At 41.1% G+C, this 22,684-nt stretch overlaps 1 protein-coding gene across 1 annotated transcript in view; it reads left to right on the top strand.

The window, feature by feature from the left end:
- grik3 (glutamate ionotropic receptor kainate type subunit 3) overlaps positions 1–22,684 on the top strand; it is a gene marked incomplete at its 5' end in the record, with an annotated part of 106,039 nt that overhangs the window by 63,120 nt on the left and 20,235 nt on the right. Inside the window, 5 exons of the mRNA XM_080767407.1 lie at positions 2,433–2,603; positions 3,916–4,059; positions 6,418–6,525; positions 10,317–10,430; positions 14,065–14,268. Coding sequence (XP_080623533.1) covers positions 2,433–2,603; positions 3,916–4,059; positions 6,418–6,525; positions 10,317–10,430; positions 14,065–14,268 — 741 coding nt within the window. The remainder of the gene's footprint in view (positions 1–2,432; positions 2,604–3,915; positions 4,060–6,417; positions 6,526–10,316; positions 10,431–14,064; positions 14,269–22,684) is intronic.

The raw sequence follows: 22,684 nt of genomic DNA, 5'->3' as shown, positions 1-22,684 counted from the left end.
GCATAATGGAGTCTTCAGCGTAAACAAAGATTCTCCTACGGTAAAGTCAACAGAAATCTTTGAAGAGGCAGATTAAAAGCAACAGATTGGATGTCAGCACTGAATGTCTCTTCTGAGGTTGAAAATGGCGCAAAGAGAGAAATAAGCTTGTGAGAGCATGCAGTGACAGAGATATTATGACTGGATTGATTGGTGCTATATTTTTAAAGTGAGGAGTAACAATTCCTAAATTACTCAGACAAGATCATTCATACCGTACCATATATCTATGTGTGAGTGGGGGGGGGGGGGGGGGGGAGGAGGCGGAGGTCATCTGAGTAACATTACTGTTACTCAGAAAGATTACTGTGAAAGAGCCCTCATCTTTTCTCAAGTGTATGCTTTGTGGATAGCGCAGCCATCAATCCCGGTGGAGCCCTGCACAAGGCTAATGACAACATAGATTCTGCCTATCTGGCGACAAAGGAAAGCAGCAAGAATGAATACCTCCTTGAATTGTACTGCTCTGATCTCTCTGTCTCCTCGTCTCCTCTCCTCTCTCTGTCTCTTTGGCTCAGACTCTACCTTTCACTCTCTCCCTGGACTCGGCCAGTCTGTTGTGATAATATGACATGGCACACACAGGGCCAGGCATGACGTGTGCTATCGTTCACGCTCTGCAGCGTGGCAGTGGCATTGTTCTGCCGTGCGTCGTACTCGAGTAGCGCTACCAATGCCTTAATAGTTTAACCCAAAGCCCCTTTTCCCTCTTGCCACACCGTGGCAGTGCAAGAAAAAGAAAGCATACTATTTATTTGATATCATGTTGCTGCAGTGATCACATTTTTCATCATTGTCACAGTACTGTGGAATCCATCTAATGCTGCAATATATGCATTGTCACATTCACGTTGATGGACACACTATTATTAAGGAGATTATACCTGGTGGCTTGATTTGATCCAAAATGATGAATGCGTGCATGGTATAGGTGGTGATACAATTTCTCCCCCACCCAGATGGAACTTGGTGATGTCTGTATTTTATCTTAGGAGGAGAGGGAAATGCCGAATTATTAGAGCGTGAAAAGGCAACGGCAGGTAGAGAGGTACAGGGTAATAACATCCTTGTCCTCTGAAATGAGTCTGTCATACTGTAGCTTCAGCCTCGCCACCCTACAGGGTTATCTCCAGGAACCAAGGCTGAGAACTGTGATGTTCGGCACCTCTGTATCACTTGTTTATGTACTCAGAGATATATTGTGTAGGCTACTCTTATTTTTTTTTAAATAGAGGCTCAGAGCTACAGAATGAGTTATCACTTGTCTAGATTGACACAAGTGTTTTGTAAATATACCTTATAGAAATTCAAATTAGAAACAGTAAAGGCTATGCCAAATGTTTTATTTGGAATGATTTCTCAGCTCAAAATACACCTTTGAAAAACTTGAACACGCTGATGGCCATGCGCCTTAACGCATCAGTAGTGCCGGTCATTACTACTCACCTCTGTGCAGGATGACTCTGTGTTGGGTCACTTATACAGTATATAATTCTCTGATAGCCTAAAATGTGTTAATGGCAATGCAGATGTTCGGAAAAATAATGAAATCGTGCAGAGAATTGTAATGCCACTGGGAATAATAGTGACCTTCATTCATAAAAGAGAGTACGGCATGTGATGGTAATGGTAAATGGGGAGCAACAACAACAACCAAAAGAACATTTTAATAACTGGAGGCAAAGTGTGTGTCTTACATGTTCCCATTGACGCAGCGGTAACCCCACAGGATGCAAATTAAAAATCTATGTTCATTTCCAAATGTCTCTTTAGAGCCCCCTGGCCCATTTTGACGTGGCATGTATTGACATGCGACTTCATACTTCAGCTACAATCTATGTCCCAGTCAGACATTTTGGTGTCTCAGATTTAATTGATGTTTCATTGCCAACGTTGTTGCATTATTAATATGCTTCAGGAAAATCAGATTTTCTCTTTTTCCATTTCCTTTTAGACTATGCATTTTATTTTACTCATTTTAGCGAACCAGGGCATCGCAGATAAGCTCAACTCATATTTTGTTTTCTCATTCGGATAAAAACATATCTTTTACTTCTATTTACTTTGTCATCCGATGTTGTCATGAACCAAAAATAGCAGATCTACAAGCTCACAATTGCAACGCACTGTGATCTTGTAGATGTAAAATATTTGGCGAACACCATTCCGAAGGGTTATTTTATAAGCATATGTATTAGTTATTCACAGTTGTTGTCAAGGATTTTATTTAACTGATAACAACATGTGCTGATGCTGTATAGAAAAGCATGGAATTGTAACCTGCTGAATTGCCCTCATCTTCTTACCATACGTGAGGCCAATACAATGGAAAGCAAAGGTCACAGCAACATTCCTGACAGAATAACTAAGAACCCACCTTTCTCTCTCTAAAGGACCTGATGGCCATCGACCTGGAGCCGTATCGCTTCTGTGGCGTCAACATGACAGGCTTCCGCATCCTCAACGTGGAGAACCCCCAGGTTGCCACCATCGTGGAGAAATGGTCCACGGAAAGGCAGATACCACCCAAACCAGATTCGGGTCTCCTGGAGGGCATCATGACGGTATGTTTTATTTACTCTTTAGTATTGGATCTGCTCAGGATGTCCATGATGCCAGGGCAAAAAAATTGCAGCAATCATATTACATTCAGAGTTTGTATGTTGGTTTTAAGCACACTCTGAGGTGCATGAAGGTGTGTGCATGGCTCCTACTTCTAACCCCCAAAGTTGGCCTTGAGCAGGTATAGGCCACCACGTTTCCTCTGATACACAGTCATCAGCCACTTTTACAAGGAGCGTAACACGTGCAAGAACATGCCCCTCACAGTCCCGCTCCCTGATGTGCATCCTGATGTTTTCAAGTGGGTTCAACATGGCCCCACACTGTCAGGCTTTAGCATTTGTGTCCACATAAGTAGGCTTTTGAATTAGAGTGTGACCCCCTCATGCAAACATTAAGTGCATTCATTAGAGGAGTTTAAAGTAAGAGTGAGGCCATAGCTTAGCGAGTAGAAAGGCTGTCTGGTAATCAGAAGGCCACCAGGGTTAGAACACAACACTGTACCCCCTAACAACTCACTGTGACCATCTGAGCAGTCATCAGCCGGGGCGAGCTGAAACAGAATTTACAGAACGGCATTAATACCTGAGGTCGATTCTACAATTTACAATTTGGGCATTTAGCAGATGCTCTTAATCCAGAGTGATTTACAGTAAGCAAGAACAACACATGGTAATTCATCAAATAGACAGAAATAGTCATCAAGGATCATAACAAGTAAGCTAAGAACCTAACATCCGTCTAACAGTAGAATATCTGTACAATGAAACTATAAGTATACACTATAAAATGCCATTTCTATATCTAAATTACATAATTGTAGCCTTTGCATATGCCTGCAAGGTCGTCATGGCCTTCAAATTCCTTCAAACTGTTTTCTGAAAAACATATGTTGCTATTATAGTCGCGATTCCACAATCTCGGAAATGACATATTCTTGAAAACTATATATACAGAAAGAAAACTAGAAGTGCTGGTGACCCTAAGAGATAAAATCCAAAAGGGAAGCACGCATATCTCAGAAAAAAGTTTGACGGGTGCTGAACAAAAACTACATACAGAAAGAAGGTAGGATGTCCTCCCAATACGTTTATTTAGAAGGAATGAGGAATGAGGACACAGAGAAGTAGGCGTGCATTATATACAAGTCGACAAGCTGTCTTTGGAAAGAGGGTAATCAGGGTAATCAAGTAACGCACCCACCACATCTACTTAGTGAGGCTAACATACAAAGTTGTCAAGCCCAGGACTTGTAGAAGAATACTTTTTAATTATTTAGCCATCAGCTGAAATAATCTTTGCCCTTTATTCCAGACAGATGCAGCTCTGACCTATGATGCGGTCCACATTGTGTCCGTCTCCTACCAGCACGCCCCACAAATGACTGTCAACTCACTGCAGTGCCACCGGCACAAGCCCTGGAGGTTCGGAGGACGCTTCATGAGTTTCATCAAAGAGGTGATGCGAATGTTCTGTCTGTCTGTCTGTCTGTCTGTCTGTCTGTCTGTCTGTCTGTCTGTCTGTCTGTCTGTAGTATTTTATACTCAGTTGTGTCGCTGAAACCAGCCGATCTACAAGCTCCCAACACATCTCATCCACTACATTTTGCGTGCTTATAGAGCTTTTATTTTCAGGGTGTCAATGTCGTACCACTGAGCATAAATTATGTGTGACCATGCCCTAATATTATACATGAGGGTTAGTCACAAACAAGATACAGCTTTGGCAGACAAACTAAGAAAACTAGAACAGGGAACATAATACACATACCTGTACATTTAACTGTGATAATACAAATCATCCACACCCACACAAAAGCCATGACAGACATGTCAAAGCAGTGCTGTTGTCACCTTTGTGTAATTCCCGGTATCCATAACCTATTTTCCAGATGGCACCTACCTACTGAAACCATCTTTGAAAGCACACAACTTGTAGCCTATAATCGGCTCACATTCTGTTCAATATGAGACTCGAAGAGTATCTCATAGCCGAAGAATCAGGCTTGTTTTGAAATAGTACTGCTGTGAGAAGCACAGCAAAGCTCACAGAATTCAGTTCAGTCTGACCGGGATAAGTAAGTGCAGGTAGGGGTTAAACCTCCATCAGCACCGAATGTAACTGCCGGATTCTCCTCTGTTTGGCCGCCCAGCAGTAGGACAGCGAGTCTCTGTGTGTGTGTGTGTGTGTGTGTGTGTGTGTGTGTGTGTGTGTGTGTGTGTGTGTGTGTGTGTGTGTGTGTGTGTGTGTGTGTGTGTGTGTGTGTGTGTGTGTGTGTGTGTGTGTGTGTGTGTGTGTGTGTGTGTGTGTGTGTGTGTGTGTGTGTGTGTGTGTGTGTGTGTGTGTGTGTGTGTGCGTGCAAGCTTCAGTGCCTCTGCGTGTGTCTGTTTCTTTCTGTTGGGGTGGGTTTGCAGGGTATCAGGGGATGGTAATAGGGGGCAGTAATGTGTTTTTCCCCTCATGGGGAATCAGGCAAAGGAGATGGTTGTTAATTAACTCCATGGTCTGGAGGGAAAGCGCGTTGGAGGCGTAAAATGTAATTAAATAAAAAGGGAAATACAGCCCTTGCTGATTGTGTTTGTGTTTTAGGTGTACGGGCGTGTGGGTGTGAGTTTATTTTCAGTGAGTGATAGGGAGTTATAGAATGTACAGTATGTGGGCTGGTTAGTTTTGTTGGACTATGTTTGTCCATGCTCATCTGCTCATTCACAATATGGCATCGGCGCTGTCCGGCAGAAGCCTTGTATCTCCATACTTTAACTTTTTATGTTTGTTTTTTTGTTTGTTAATTCCCTACTTCTTTGTCAAAAGTATGTGACACGTGAGCTTGTAGATTGGCTAAAGTCTGTCGATTCAATTCACAGTAGTGCAACTCCAGTCCTTGCCGCCCAACAGTAAAACATTAAAGACATCAAAGATTAGCCGCATGCCAAATATTTATTAACTTAAGAACAATAAAAACATCGTCTTGGATAGCGATGCTGTCCGATGACCCTGAAGAAGGCAGCATCGTTGGTGGTGTATTACCGTTTTTTATTACATGGCTTGGTTGAATGCTTGATTCTGATTGGTTCTGATTCTGATTGACCAGCGGTCTGTTATTTCTTGATAATGACCGCTCCGCTCTATAACAGACCGATGCCTAATCAAACCCTCGGAGCACCAGCTGCACGGCTGTGCCCCGCTGATTTACTGCTGTTTCCAACATGACAGCCATGTAAACGCACACACAATGTAATTTGTAGCTAAACATTTCTCTCAAAAATGTTTTTGAAAACATTTGAGCGAGAACTCACTTCCTTGTTTTACAACAGTGCTCCAGCCCTGCAGCTGGGCAGACGCAGCCAGCGAGACACTTAAAGAATACCTTTTTTGTTGTGTTTTGGGTCAATTGATTAATTTATGTTAGGTAGCCATGTAATGAGCGGGATAATATCTGGCTAGGTAGTCAATGGTCATTGTTGGATATAATTCACCTTCAGGGTGGTTAAACTCCCTGTTGGTGATTATCTCCTGACAATGACCACCTAACCAGATATTATCCCTTTCTTATTGTTCTCTAGACTAGTCATTGGTAGCTAACTAGCTATGAGTATGCGGCTACTCTTTGATGTATTTTATAAATATTTAACCAATGAAAATGATTAACTATTGATTATGACCAAATAACTACATTGGATGCAAGGAAAACCTGTTTCTTTTTTTAAATTACGGCAACGTAACAGTTTTGGACATACTGTACGAGGTTTGCACTACCAATATTTGATATAAAAATGTGTTTAATATGATATCAGTATAACTGTTTTTCCCCCCCAGTCCCATTGGGACGGTTTGACGGGCCGGCTGTCATTCAACAAGACTACAGGCCTGCGCACAGACTTTGATCTGGACATTATCAGCTTGAAGGAGGATGGCCTTGAGAAGGTAAATCACCATTGAAGGGCTAGAGTGCCAGAACATCTATATTTTATGATGGACCTTTTGGGTTGCCATAGCAGCGGTCATCACACATCTATCCCAAACCCTGTTGGTGTTGAATAACCCTAATGTTGTGAGCTTGCAGATGTCATTGTACGACAAAGGGTATAAGGGCGTAAGTGGTTAAGTGCACAGGTGTCTCACACATGCAATTTCCATTTTTTGGCATTTAGCAGATGCTTTTATGCACATCGACTTACAGTGCAAGATCAGAATAGTCATCACAGTCACCAGACCTTACAAAATATAATAGTATATCAAAATGCAATAAAACTGTAAAAACATGTATAAAAATAAAACACGGACATCGTAGCTGTTGTGTTCACGAGCAAGTAGCCTTGGGAACCAATGGACGCTTTTATGTTATCTTTTTAGTCTGACCTTTTTGTTTAATTTTTACTAATAAAGTATTCAATCAATCAACCAAACCTTTGGTTCTGAGTGCCAAACAGGGAGACATCAGGTGCCATTTGTATAGTATTTGGTATAACTCGGCTGACCTCCCAATCTCAGGGCGGACAGTCTAACCACAAGCCACATTGAGCCACTATGAGTTCATAGTTTAGTAAAAAATGAAATAGCATTTTCAGTAGAGACTGCTTTTCTGATTGAGCGATGTTGTTTATTCCACAGAAGTGGCACATGATGGGAAAAGGCTCTGCCACCTACTGTATACAGATTGCTTAATTATTATAGAGACACAGAGGTAACCCACGTCTGTGATCTGAGCGCATACGGTGGAATGTAAGGCCTGATGAGGTCTGTTAGGTAAGATGGAGCAAACCCCATGAAGTGCTTTATACAGTATGTGATGTTGAAGGCTTTGGAGCATATTCTGTCTCAAATGAATGTATAAATTACGGCAGAATCTTTCATATTGCAACATAAAATGTGTCTCTTAGTCAAAGGTGTCAGAGAGTGCAAGATGATTACTTGAACTCTTGGTATTAGAACACAAATCCCTACAGGATCCCTAAGTGAAGGACTATAGTTCAGCACTAAATGCGTTTTGCGCTCAACATAAGTGAGGCTCCATTAACAGTAGCATGAATATGAAATATGAAATATTAGAATTATGTGGCTTTTGATGCGCAGAACATAATGCAAATCTGACAGTATCATTTACCTCCTAACAAGGAAGGAAATTGGCTGTTTCAACATAAGCATAAATTAGTGGTTCATAAAGCAAATTGGATTAGGGTACACATTAGGGTGTTAATTGCAGTCTCTTAATGGTAATTTGATTTGATGCCTTAAATGCAGTTTGATGGTAATGGGGTGTATAAACACTTTTTTTTCTTTTGACAAAAAGGAGGAAGGGGAAAAAAGGAAGTGCAAGGCTGGTAATGTAGAACTTATTGTATTATGTTGTCAGGGAGAGGACCCCATGGGCTATAACAGCTTTGTCTACAAAGGTTTTTCATACATTATGCATACATCAAATAGGGATAAGTTCCATTATGACTCCCTCAAGCTCTCCCTAAAGGCTGACAACTATAATATCTAGGGCTTTTCAGCTTGTAATGATGCTGCGCAAGAATGGAGCTTGTGATACGGCTAATTCTTTTCCCATGCACTGACATCTTGTCCTGAATGCTGCACGTATGCGAATTTGTCTCACAGCCATTTTGTCTTTTTGATGGCGTGTATGTCTTTGTCAAGTTTTACACTCAAGCAAGTATCCAGCTGTGCTCAGTGGATTGTTTGGATTTTGTATGCATATCCATAGAATCAGCTTTTCTAGGCTACTTGAGCCTGGAATTGTGGACATGTTCTGACTAATCCTGTGTAATTGAATATTAGCCCAAGTTTGAGCTCATCCTGAAATAATGAAGAGGTTTCCAGAGTGGCATTTTCACATATTATACTGAATATACTCAGAGGGAGGGACCGATGGAGTAGACATGGAGATCTTTCCCTGTAGTCGCATGGGTAAATAACATGAACATTGCTTCTGTGGCTAATCGTGTTTAATGAATTGAATTAATTGTAATTGGGCACAATTAGAAAGAATGTTGCAAAGTGGATGGCATTTTACAGATTTTTTAAATACTCTCTCCTCGAGTCCTCTTTGGCAGTGTGACAAAGTGTAACTAATGTGTAAATTACAGCATATGCTTCACTCTGGATAAGACAGGGAGGACATTATCAGACATTTTTCATGCTGTCTGTTATAGGATAGTGTGTCTTTAAATGGATCCACCTCAAGCACAAGCCCTTGTGAATATTAAATGCTGTGTGTGTAGTTATATGGAGGAGCGAAGAGGGGGGAGAGATATGGTAGGAGAGTTTGGTTGGAGAGCTTCAGTTGCAAACAGAGATTGTTAGCGACAGCCACAGGACTATTTGTGGTAATGATATGTTCCTGCAATATTCAGAGCTTTTTGCCCGAAGGCTACTCTCATATATAACTCCCTTTATTTGTTCAGATCACTTGGCTTATCTTAGTGCAATTACTCATAGCAAAACTTCTCCCACATTGTAATCCGGTCTTTCATGCCAGCAACCCCATGCTGTTTCAAAATTAATTGAAGCCATTTGTGTTTTGCTATACTCCTCGTCCTAAGGGCAGAACACTGCAAAGATACAAGACCTGAAATAGCCACGTGAACACACAAGGACGCTTATTGGGGTTGTTATTTTTAATTCAGTTGCGTTGGGATTTCTCTCGTCAAAAGCAGATTATGAAACAGTTTGAAGCCATATACACATATGGCTTTGCCAATACGCATTATTTTTATTGAGATGTGCACACGTGTATACAATGAATGCTGTTGTATAGTATACACATCAGGAACAGAGCATGTGCAGAGCATATTAATGAGTGAAAGAATGTTGGTCAAGGTGGATAAAGTGGGTTTTCAAGAACCTTCTCAACCAGTATGTGGTACTATGCCCACCTCTTGAACCCCAGTGTGTTTGTTTTTGCTTGTTAATTCTGTACTTGTACTATTTGTCATGTAAGTTCACCAATGAATTGGAATCATGTCTGTCCCAATTGGTACAATAATGTCTACTTGGACTGAATGATGAACTGATCAAAAGTAGGTGGTCAAAGAAGATCATATTTGTGTGACCTCAAAAAACACGTTAATTAAATTCATAATAAAACTGTGATGCAGTCTATCTAGTTGAATCAAATTTGAATTGGATGGAACTTATTGGTTTCTTTTCACTAAGGTGCTGTAGTTGAGTGATTTGGTTAAGACTTATTTAAAACTGGTCTAAATTTGAAACTAGTTTGCCAATGAATATGCCAAACTAAAGCAAGAGGCTATACATACCGTGAATATTGTATATCCTTTGTACTCTTGATTAAAAAAAGGTATAAAGGTAACTCAGCCAATCAGCTAATCGTTGCTGTTGGGCAGAAACATTTAATCGCCATTTTTGATTTAATAATTTCTTTCCTTTTCTAAATTAATTTCCTACTTCGTCACACTACACAAAGAAGCAAAAATGGGTCATAACGCCTCGCATCCCAAATGCATTGCTTGTAGATCTACAATCATTTTCTATTTTTGATAAGTGTTTATGTATGTCTGGTTTTAGAAATGTTGAACCAATATTTGAAGAGCTTTTGACCAAATTAACTACATTGGTTCCATTGGCTTAAAAGTAACCATTTTGGACGTTGGACAATTACGGTTTCTGTCTGACACAGACCGTGATCCTACTGGGAGTGGGTGACGAAAATTCTTACTATAGCTACTGTTCATGACTTTCATGTTCTGCAGGTGGGGAAGTGGAGTCTAGCTGGAGGACTCAACATCACAGAAGCGCCTAAGCGCAAAGGCATGAACATCACTGATTCCCTGGCTAACCGTTCCCTCGTCATCACCACCATCCTGGTATGTACCGTAGAACAGTTTCATGTCAATGAACAACCCCCAAACTAATACATATGTATACATCCCCCATCTGAAAAAAGAATAACAACAATATTTTGTGCTAGGAACTCAACATTTCCATATTTCAAACATTTCAAGCTCTCTGTCTACTGAGCAATCTTCGTTCCTACTCCCACCTATGGTCATGACCGAAAGAATAAGGTCGCGAATACAAGCGGCCGAAATTAGTTTTATTCGACGGGTGGCTGGCACCTCCCTAAAGGGTGAGAAGTTCAGTCACACGAGAGAGACTCGGAGTAGAGTCACTGCTTCTTTGCCTGGAAAGGAGCCAGCTTAGGTGGTTCGGGCATCTGGTTAGGATGCCTCTCGGGTGTCTCCGTGGGAGGTCCTCGAGGCACGTCCCACTGGGAGGAGACCCCGGGACAGACCAAGGCGCAGTTGGAGGAAACACATCGACTCACTGGCCTTGGAACATCTCGGGATCCCCCAGGAGGAAGTCACTAATGTTGCTCTGGAGAGGGGAGTCTGGAGCTCTCTGGATGGATTTTTCACAATATTTTGATCTACACGCTCATGTGTCACATCGTGTCACACGACGTGTTGTGAGCTTGCAGATCAGCTCAAATTGTTGATGTACGTATATGTTTTAAAGTGGTTAAACTGAGTTTGATGGTGTATTTATTTATTCGGACCCCCTGGAAGCCCATACAAGGAGCACCAGTTTGAGAACAAGGTTTCAAACTGACAACAATAACATTCTAAATCATACACCATACATCATACATAGACCATAAAGCATTGTGAATCTCCATATACTGTAAATACTGTGCATAACTGAATAAGGTTTTAGCACTATGCATTATACTATTTCACTTGCATGTTTTGTTTTTTAAATTGTACTCGGCTATTATCATGCCATTCACCAAAAAATATTTAAAAACTTTTGATAAGCATCTGTGTCATTTTAGATTTTGGATATTAAAAAATAGCTGCTATACAAGTGCCACGCTGCAAGCTTGTACATCTACTACTTTTGAACAATTTATAAAAATCTTGAAAGTGTGAGAACTACTGATTTATCCCTATTCTTGAAAAGTTGACAAGCAAACACATGAAGGAAACACCCCATTTACCAGCTCACAGTATGTATGTTAGTAGTAGTATATAGCTGTTTTTCGTGAAGAGATTGGTGTAGAGGCGAACAAGTGTAGGGAGGAGAACAAGTATACCCCTGGGGAACACCCCTGGGGAACACAGGTTAACAAAGTGTACAAGGTTTAGGACCGAGCAAAATAAAAAAGGGGGAAACAACAACGTGAGATACTGCACTGTTCAGTTTCATTAATTACATGCTCGGTTTGAAATAAACAGGTGCCCTCCCCCAGCACTCGCATTGTATTAATTTGTAGATCCTGTTTTGTTTTGTAGGCGTACTTAAGGCTGTCACTGGAAGCTTGTAGATGGCTCTTATTTGCAGAGATATCAGGGTGGCGCTGACACAAATGGTCCCCGTAGGCCCCTTTTAGACAAACACAACACTGATAAACACCGTCATTATGCCCGGATTGAACCACTATAGCCTGTTATTATTACTGAGTGAGGTTTGAAAATGTATACAATTAATGCCTATCTGGTAACAGCAGCCATTTCAATTCTGTCTTAAAGAAAAGCAATGGAATGAGGATTCAGGTGGTTTTTAACTGCTACTAAATCGGGCATTAATATGCCATTGGCTGTGGATATTTAATGAGTCTCGAGTTTCACTGAGGTGTATAGTGGTTCAACTACATTTTGCACAGCGCTAAAAGTTTGAAAAGGACCATACTAAGTTTAGGCACATTTTGTGATACCCCGCTATTTTGAGAGTCTTAGGAATCATCCGTTTTAGATAATAAAAACTGCAACCGAATTTCTAAAGAGGGTTTTCTGCTCTCGTATTAATCTCAACATTTTCATTCAGCTTAATGACATAGCATCAAACTGATTCAACTGATGCGTGAACACGACGTCTGACAGTTTTATAGTGATAACATCTTAGAGGAGATTAAGACACTTAATGTGTTTTTCTCTTTCACATTAATTGTTTGCACTCCATTGCCTGTAATGTCTCGATCTGTGCAGGCCCCCACCACCCTCCTCTTTCTGTTATGTACGCGCATGCTGTGCGACTGTGCAGGGTAAAACCAGTGTAAAACTCTTTGATTTGAGTCCAAACCTTGGGGAATAGCAAGAATTGGAAGGCTGGAAACAGATGGTAATGGCTTTTTGCCTTACCATGCAAACTTTTTGATCAAGTTAATTGGACAAGTTGAACAAAGTTTGCGGGGAAGCACTCACTCTCTCTTTCCAAATACACTGCCATCAAGTATTCATCAGCTATTACTTATTTAAGAGGCCGTCCTAATTGTAATGTCCAACTGGCTTCATAATTGGGATGGCAAGCAATTAAAGATGCTATTCCCTTCACTTATGGTGGTTTTGGACATCCATATTATGTCTGGTTAAATACCACACTAGTACGCTAGCTTGTAAAAGCTATTCTTCAAAGGCATCAAACATCAAGACAGTGCAAACGGTGCATTACATGCATTTAAGTGATTTCCATTTTATTTCCGCATAACATATTTTTATATCAGTCCTTCGCTTCTTTGTCAATGAAACCCCCCAGCCCCCCACCCCCGTAAAAAGAATAATGATTTTAATAAGGAAAAAACTGTACAGCGTATGTGTGCATCTTTACTTAGAGTCACATAAGCCATGGATGGGAAATACAAAGCAGAGGTCACCTTCACAAGAGAATGAATTACTCTGCCTCTAAGCAGAGTTTTTAAATTATACGTCTAGCCATTGAAGGCAATAAATTGCATTATAGGCCATGCATAAATGGACCACCATGTGTTGAAATGCTCAGTGGGGTGCGCAGTCTATTTGGCAGAAGGAAATGGCGACAACGGCTAAATAAAGGAAATCGTTTATACTGTAAGCTATATTATTTCGTAGTCAGTGGTGTGGTTTTGGTCTCCCTTGTAAGTCCGGTGACAAGCGATGAAGACAACATCACAGGCATGCTCTGTTTCACTGCAGCATTCTGTTCCCAATCAAGCTTTTTTATGACCCAAATTATGAGCATCGAGCCAGGATATTACAGCGCAGTAAAGACTGTCATCTCCCTGACCATAAACTGAACCGACCTGTGCACTGACAGCATGGGTCAGTGGGAAGTTGTGTGTATGGGGGTTGACAGGGGCTTTAGTTGGCTCAACATGACAAGCACTTCAAAAACAATAGCACTCCCTTTCTGTGTGTATCCCCTTTCAAATCTTATGAACCATAGTATGGCATGTATAGTAATTTGCAATACATTTTCACAACAGGAGATACAGCTCGCACTGGAAGCAGCTCAGCTCCCCTTTTAGACATGTATCTAATGTAAGAACAAAGCTAAGCACTCGTACATATTTTAACACGCTCTATAGCCACATGCCGAACTTAAATCTTGCTGTCGCTCCCTGTTAAATGCAACAGTGACTTTTCAGCTCAGATCACTTTGCCTCAATTAAGGTGCACGCGCCGAAACAAATTGAAAAAGCTGACCTCAACGTTGGTTTCCATTTGATGTTTCGTGTCTTTGCAGGAGGAGCCATACGTCATGCTTAAGAAGTCTGACAAGGCGCTGGTTGGCAACGACCGCTTCGAGGGCTTCTGCATCGACTTGCTGAAGGAGCTGGCCAACATCCTGGGCTTCGTGTATGAGATTCGCCTGGTGCCTGATGGGAAATATGGCTACCAGGATGACAAGGGCCAGTGGAACGGGATGATCAGAGAGCTGATTGAACATGTGAGTCATACTGCATTATTGGATCAGCACAAGTACCACTGCTTTTATCACACCTGTGACCTTGGACCTTGTCCTTCATGCACCATAATACATTTCACTTTTGTAATCCCACGCAAACTCTTAATGCAAATAGTTGTGAAATATTTTAAGTGAACTGACCCAAAGATGATATTGAACTGTGCAGGTTATGTCTTCCTCAGGCGTAGACAGTGATAAAGATATGATTGAGTACAGGACATGTGGAGACAGCAAAGCTGTCAGTTACATTTATGGCACAACTCTGTCAAAGTTGCCTTCAAGTTTCAAGTCTGTTGATGTCATTGATTGAGACACAAACCTCAGCTTTGAGAAATAAATGTATTAAATAACAATAAAATAACAATAAAATAGCAATGAACAGGTAGGTATACGGTACTGTATATGCTTAGTATGCAGCAGACCACATCAGCAATTATAATGTTGGCAGATCGTGAAAAATTACTATGCTAAAAAGAAAACCATCAAATGCCAGGAAACAGGCCTTGCATTGAAAGCAACAATGACGGTCCTTGGCTGGCATTTCATAACAGTACCTCTCATTGCCCTCCCTCTGTCCTCGGCCCTGTCGGGTCAGCACTGCACTCGGCTGGAAAAGTTGTAATAGCTTAAGTGGCATTTAGAGGAGAGTCTTATGGCATGAGTCAGTGGCTAGGTGCGGAGAAGGGTAGGAAAGGTGGGCTACCGCAGCAGCACTTTATCCCCCCCTACCCAAAGCTTTTTGCTAGATCTGTGCTGATAACGGTAACCTTGAGGGGGAACAAATGGATTACTGGAGGTAGAAAATGCTGGCAGCAAATGAAGATGCAGGCATTCATCATAAGTAGACGTTTACTTTGGATTTCAACTTAAAAGTTATGAGTTGTCAGAGAGGAGTATGTCCTTAATATCTTCATTTAATTCTCTTTTTATCCTATATTAAAAGTGGCTGTTAAGAGGGACGCCCGCTGGCTTAGTGCTCCAGGCACATACCACATCAGACACATACCGATCAAGACGTCCTTTGCTTAGTTATCTTATCTTATGATAAGATTCTTATCCACACTTAACTGAGTGTGGACTTTAATACAAGATTGTTGGTATTGCCATTTGAAAAATCACACCTATAACGTTGAAATCTTTGGTACCTCATAAAGTCGTTAAGTGTCTTGTTCAAAGGCATTTTAACTTTTGTTTTGTCCCTGTGCCAATTTTTGAACCTGTATGACTTTCCAGTCACATTCCCGCTACACATTATAACCAGTGTTTCATATGTTTCTGTAAAAGCATGCTTTTTTAAAATCATTTTTTCTTGTCGTGTCCAATGACTCATGACGCAACATGTCAGCTTGTAGATTGGCTATGTGTTTTATTTATTTATTTTCTCAAATCAAATCCTGCAAATACACATGTTGTGAACATGTATTTTAGTCTAAACACACAATTCTTATTTACATATCTGATTAAATTCATGCTTTTAATTGACAGTTTAATTAGAATTGAACCCTAGTCACCTAAAGTAAGTGGATTAATTACCGCTGTCCATGTAGGAGGGACTTAATTCACAAATAATGCAACATTTTCAATCGCAAAATTAAACATCTATATCGTCGCTGTCAGGCAGAAACCTTGTAGGCTTATGTCCGACCAAAACGGTTCCTTTTTCATTGTTACAAAAAAGAAAATAACATTTATGTAACAATTGTGAAAATAGCAAGGTTAGGATTAGGACTCGCCTCAGTGGTGTCCGATTAGAACTTAAAGCGGGATGCTTAACGCGTGTCATTGGAAAGATGGTCTTGATGAAGCTACAGTAGTAAAGGTATCTGGGTTTAAGGCCAGATATCTTGGCTTGTGTGTTTAGAGGTGTTCTTGATCTTGGTACTCTACTGAAGGTCAAAGGTCTTGATAGTAGTCTTGAAGACGTCTGTGTCCTGCGTCCTGCGTCTCGTGTCCTGTAGATTCTGGGGATTTGAGATCGTTGGAGATGCCGAGTGCGTTGGTTGGCATCTGTTAAACTAGGGGTAGCTCTGCTCCTTTGATACTATTCAGGTATCAAAGGAACATTCCAAGTGATGTGTCGTCAGTTCCATGTATGGAGATCCAGTTGATGATTCTGATGTCAGAAGGTAGATGAGTAGTTGCGAACGCAGTGAGCACTTACTATGAGACCTTGCAGATCATGTCTGTCTGTCTGTCTGTGTGTGTGTGTGTGTGTGTGTGTGTGTCTGTCCCGCTATACGTCCAAATATGGAGTGTGTTGCATCAGCAATCACTCAGCTCCATATATGGGCACAAAAGGGGCCAGGTCCACATATACAGTAACAGCGGGACAGACAGACAGACAGACAGACAGACAGACAGACAGACAGACAGACAGACATGATCTGCAGGGTCTCAGCTGCGTTCGCTTCCCGCGTTTGCGCGTCTTACTGGTAGTAAGACAGAATTATGACAACCCCGATCACTTCATGGGGCCAGTCCAATTGACCCTTTGTCTAGTCCCGCCCGTGGGTTGTGCCCCTCTTCGCACCCATTGGTTGCCTTTTCGTGGTTGGACAAAAATCTCCATCCACTACCATTGAAATAACATGTTTTTCAGTTGCTTCATATTGATATTCTATGCATTCAATTGTTATTTTAAACTTGGTATCAGTAAAAAGGAACATCACAGGTGCAGCACGATGACTGGGAATATCATGATTGTTTTTAGTTTTTTCCAAATTCAACATAAATCAGGCAAATTCAACATAAACCAGGCGGAACGAGGGCGGAACAAGGCAGCCTGCTGGTTAGTCAGTCAGGAACCAATCAGAAGGCTGACAAAGGGTTGTTTTCTGCCCCCTCAATGTCGTAAACTCTGCTCAGCTCTGTTATGGAGATTCAACCGATGATGTCGGTGTTGGTCCGCTCCATATATAGGGATCCATGTGATGAAGAGTCTATAATGTTGAGGTTGTAGTGTCAACTTGGCAAGTAACTACAGTAATCTGGCAAATAATAAAGATGAGGTGAGAGCATTTCTAACACCTACTTTCAAAATGTTTGTGCGGTACTCTTTGATGAAGTAGAGACTGAAACATTTAGTTGTGTTCATTATTGCACAGAGAAAATACTGGTATAGCTATTGCTGTTATTGCTTCTTCTAGCGGAAGCAACTATGGATCAAGATCACCCCTACTGATAGTTAGCCGGTTCTATTTTGTGGTCCAGTGCTTCTCTTACCCCTGTCTGTCTAGATAAGCAGATCTTGATTCAGTGGACCTGAAACTTAGACTTGAGTTGAAGGCCTAGGGATAGCATGAGAGGCTGGAATATGGCTATATAAATTCACCATTTACCATTTTCCATTTATATACATTCCATGAGAACCCACAAACAATCTTATCTCTTCCACTCAACAAGCAACTTGTTTTTTCTTTTTCCCAATCTGTGGTGGACGCTTTGCATGACAGTGTACTGTATATCTATACAATACAATATACATGCAGTACAGTACAGTACAGTACAGTACAGTACAGTACAGTACAGTACAGTACAGTATTAATACAGTACACATATGTAGTACTGTATAAAGTATAATATGTTTGCTGTATTTTATATACATGCCATATACAAAGAGACACAGACAAGGGCAAAATAAATAGCCACTGTCAAAGTTATTTATCGGTTCGATTTGGTTTTTATAACTGCCTTTGATTAACCCCTAAAGAATCATTACCTCTGCATTGCAATTTGGACAAGCTATCTGCAGAATAGTGCTACAGTGTACTGGTGATAACTACCTCTACCCAAAGGGTCACCTACTGGAGTTAGATAAGGTCTAAGAGAGACAACAGGCAAAACAGCAGCATCCTATACTGTAGTTGGTTTAGCTGATAAAACAGTGTTAAATCACAAGGCCCATGCATCCACCCTGTCAGCCCACATAAATCATAGTTTCATTACAGAATTACAAAAATGCCTGCACACTTCTATAGTGGCGTGTGACTTGTGTGTGTTTATTAAAAGCAGTTGAACCCGGCCTTCATTCATCTTTGTAGGTCACAAAGACTTGTCAAGCATGCAGCAGGGAATGTAGTGACAGAAACAAATATCTCTAGTGTGCGTGCGTGCGTGCGTGCGCAAAAAAGGGTTTTGTTTTTTATATATAGGTAGTTAAACAACTAGTCGACTAGGTGAATGCCCTAGCACTAATATACACATTCATGTATGTGTGTTTTCTGGAATGTAAAGTTACATGTTGTTGTTTTCAATATGTTTGCACATTCTCCTTCACATTGTGTGTGAAGGAGAGATCCACATTTCTGTGTGCGAAAATATGTTTCTCACCTTATGAGAAAAACATGTTGTGGTTCGAGGATAGTGGCAGCATGCCTTTGGTCACGCTTGGAAATATACCATTTCCGAATGAAATAGAATGAGATGTACTGTTCTGTGTAAAATGCTTTGGCAACACTACGCTACATGTAGCATTTTTACTCCACAGAAAGCCCACTGCAACGCCAAAGGGCATTGTGGTAAGGTGCTAAATGATGCAACAGACCCAGCTGTTAAACTTGATTTAGTCACAATAGATGATCCCTGTAATCATGCCGTGATGTTAGCATTATCAGTGTGTTTAACACATCATTTATTTCTGCCATGGTAAGTACAGATACACTGGAAGGTTACAGCCAGCCTACACATACACCTTGTACACAGAGTAGATATTCAAAAAGATAAGTCTAATGAATTGATTTATTGGTAGTCAGAGATTCACGTGTCTATAGCGTGATACTACGGTATACTTGTTGGCAGGTAGGGGTCAGTAGGTGACTCGATCAGTCCGATCCAGAAGAACACAGTTTACCGGCCACTGCTACAGGGCGGACAATGAAGTTATATATCTTCCCTTCTTCTCTGGAATCCTGCCTCAAAGCAGACCAGAGGTAGAAAACTGTCGTTCCCTGATGTCATCGCTAGGGACACATGCATCAGTAAGCAGGAACTGGGGATGGCAATGAAGGACCGGAAAGTCTGACGTGGCATTGTGAAATCCATGATCTCGACCGCGGTCAAAAAATGATGATGAGGTGACTCAGGGTGCTGGATGAAGTGACGTGATATTTTCGACTGATATTTGAGCAGTGGTGAGTGTCTTAGTGTCTTAGAGACACTCCAATGTTGTTATTAATGTCCATCCCTGTGGAAGTGCCTTTGCACAAACATACGTTGAACCTATTATTGTAGTTTCAGGTTCCAAATTCATAACATTATTATGTACTGCTTTGACTATTTTTGCTATTTACTGTAGAAATAAAGGGGACATTTCTAAAGAGAGCTTAAGTGGTTAAAGCAATTGGTAGAGATGGCACCATATGACATTTCTGAGCCAATAATAATATTTTATTGAATACAAATATCTGGCGATTAAATTGATAATCGGTAATAGTAATAATAATCAAATACCGATACTGTTTTTACCCACTGTCAAGCTCAAAGTTACCAGTGTGATGAGAGTAACCATAATTAATGGTTTAACTTAAACGAGCAACAAACAATTATGGGGCATATACTGATAGTACTAGTACTGTATAGGCTCATTTATCAGTGTCATCCCTAATCTGACTTATATCTGCTCTAAATGTTTGTGAGGTATGAAACATAGTCACCTCACTGCTCTGCCAATGCAGGCATTATGTTCTCTACAAGTCTTTATAGATTCACTTGCCATCACATGAAGGCTTATACAGTACAGTATAGTATTCACATTTACCGAGGGATAGTGGGGCACGATCAAGAGCATTATGTAAACATTTGATTATCCAATGATTCTGTCAAGAGTCAGGGATTTGTCATGAATTGAATTGACATGAATTGTCATATCTGTGAAGCTAATGTCATCTAGCCTAACCTAAAACCTGTACTCATCATTGCACCCCGAACGACCAAGAATGAACAATAAATCCCACTAACACTGAATGCATTCACATTTGACATCAAGGCATTCAAGAGACAGACCTCTTGTTGTTATAGTTAACCTCTGTTGTGCAGACTGCATCAGATGCAATTGCATGAATCCAGCAGGACGTAATCAGGTGAGGTGGTTTCAGAGGGAGCACGGCCCAAAGCTTACCATCTGCAGGACCAGATAACACAGAGCCATGTGGCACACAGCATGGCACTATCAGGGCTATCTCGCCTGAGCCTGCATGGTGGCGGATGTGCCTAAGCACAAAATGGCCATGCGGCACGTACATTAGCCCTCTGTAGGGATCTCTGGCATGGCCTGGTGGTTGATCTTCCGCTTGAGTGGCAGCTTGGTTCAAAAGAGCTCCAGTTGGCAATAGAGAGGAGGGTTAGCAGTGTGAGTTGTAAAAGAAATTAAATACTGTGATTAATGAGGGCGCAGTGGATGCACCCTAGGACATAATAGCTCTCTCTCTCTCTCTCTCTCTCTCTCTCTCTCTCTCTCTCTCTTCAGAGGATAATTTGTGCTAACCATGCACTTAAAACGTATTTGTTATGGCGTTGCGTGGAAATAACCAATCTGTAAACTTGTAGATTGGCTATTTTTGCAACGCATAATAGGGAATCCAGGTTGAAACTGCTTAACCCATTCTGGGCGGGAACCCCTATTGGTATCTTACCCCCCTCAGGCCGGGCACCCATATTTGGGTTCTGTACAGTATGTACAGTATTCAAAAATGTAATTTTTTTTGATGCTGCTTTTTTTCAGAAACCTTAGGTCAGGATTTAGAGGCGTTTTTAGAATATACTGAGTTCTCTGTCTCTCCTGTTTGCAGCTATGCAAGTATTGTCATATTATTTGGATAGAATTCTGATGATACCACAATGGCTATACTTTGGATTAAAACAAAAAGTAAAAAAGGTAATTCTAGTTATGTGAAATAATAATCTTATACTGTAGTGTATATCATATAGTGTGCACAGTATATTAGAGCTGTCCCAAATACCCTTTTCAATTGGTTTGAATATTCTGCACATTGTCCAAGCAAATCCAAATACAATAAATTAATTGGCCGATAAATCAAATCAACGCTCTTTGTGGTGAGCCTTGATTTGAAGCAGCATGAATGGTCATTAATAGTAAATTATAGCCACATTCCCAAGAGCCAATCACATTGTAAAGAGAGAAAAAAGAGAGGAAAAAAGGGTGTCTGGCTTATCGTTTGTGTAAAATGTAGGACTCATGAAAGTTGCATTGAAGTTCCAATTTTCTGCCCTCACTTTTTTGGGGCACTAGCCCCTCCTATAACAGAAACAGCTATAGTGTTTAATGTTTGTGTTGTCTGAACAAACATTAAAAATGCCATTGGGCACTGGCCTACTTGGAACGATGCATGTTGGAAATGGATGCCCCACCCAGATATTATGTCTGTGTCCCTTTTATGCCCATATGGAGTTCTGCGTCAAGCATGCCCAAATATGGAGTGTTGTGAGGTCAGAACAGGCCAGCTCCATATATGGACACTCATGGGCAGGGGCACTGCACCCCCTGCGGTGGTGTGGAACGCGTGTGTCGAATTTGAAGTCGGTGGGGCGAACGGTATGAAGTCGAGGGGGCGAAGTGTTCTCGATTTACGTGGATTACACACACACAGACAGACATACAGAGACTTGGTGCATCTTAGTGCATTTATAGATAGATGTGTTTGAGCAAATCGGCTGGGTATGTAAGTTGGAACCCTTGGCCAATATGGGACCACCATTCTTGATGATGATGTACGATGATTAGAGCACCCCTCACTTCACATAGGTGTGATTTTTTATCCTCAATATGTACTCTGCTCAGCCAATCAAATCATTGCTAAAATACACACAAAGCTGGACACAGGAGGGGCTAGCGCCCCTCAAAAATATTGAAGGTTTTCCAAAACTGTTTATTTTGTTTCCAAAATTGTTATATCTGTTAATACTATTAAATAAATACTATTATTATTATCGTCATAATATTGAGGTATTTGGTCCAAAATATTGTTATTGATTGTATCCATCGGCATGCTTGAAACCCTCAAAGCAAATGGCATAGCAAACATTCATTAGTGAACTGGTGTAAGAATGAGACCTGTGCTTCTCCCAAAGCTCAGCGAGATGAGATGAGGAGAGAGAGAGGGACATTGGGTCAAACCCTTCTTTTGTGAGGTGCATCCTTTTCTTTTGGAAGGGGTATCCATGCGTGAACTCAGCAGCTGGATTCATTAACCTCCAGTCCAACCCTGGCGTGGGGGTAGCGCGCGGCCGTGTGTGTGTGTGTGTGTGTGTGTGTGTGTGTGTGTGTGTGTGTGTGTGTGTGTGTGTGTGTGTGTGTGTGTGTGTGTGTGTGTGTGTGTGTGTGTGTGTGTGTGTGTGTGTGTGTGTGTGTGTGTGTGTGTGTGTGATTTTGTGTGCAATGCCA

This window comes from Protomyctophum bolini, assembly GCF_963924005.1.
Source record: "Protomyctophum bolini genome assembly, chromosome: 7".
NCBI classification, from domain to species: Eukaryota; Metazoa; Chordata; class Actinopteri; order Myctophiformes; family Myctophidae; genus Protomyctophum; species Protomyctophum bolini.
This window is presented reverse-complemented; position numbering and strand designations above follow the sequence as displayed.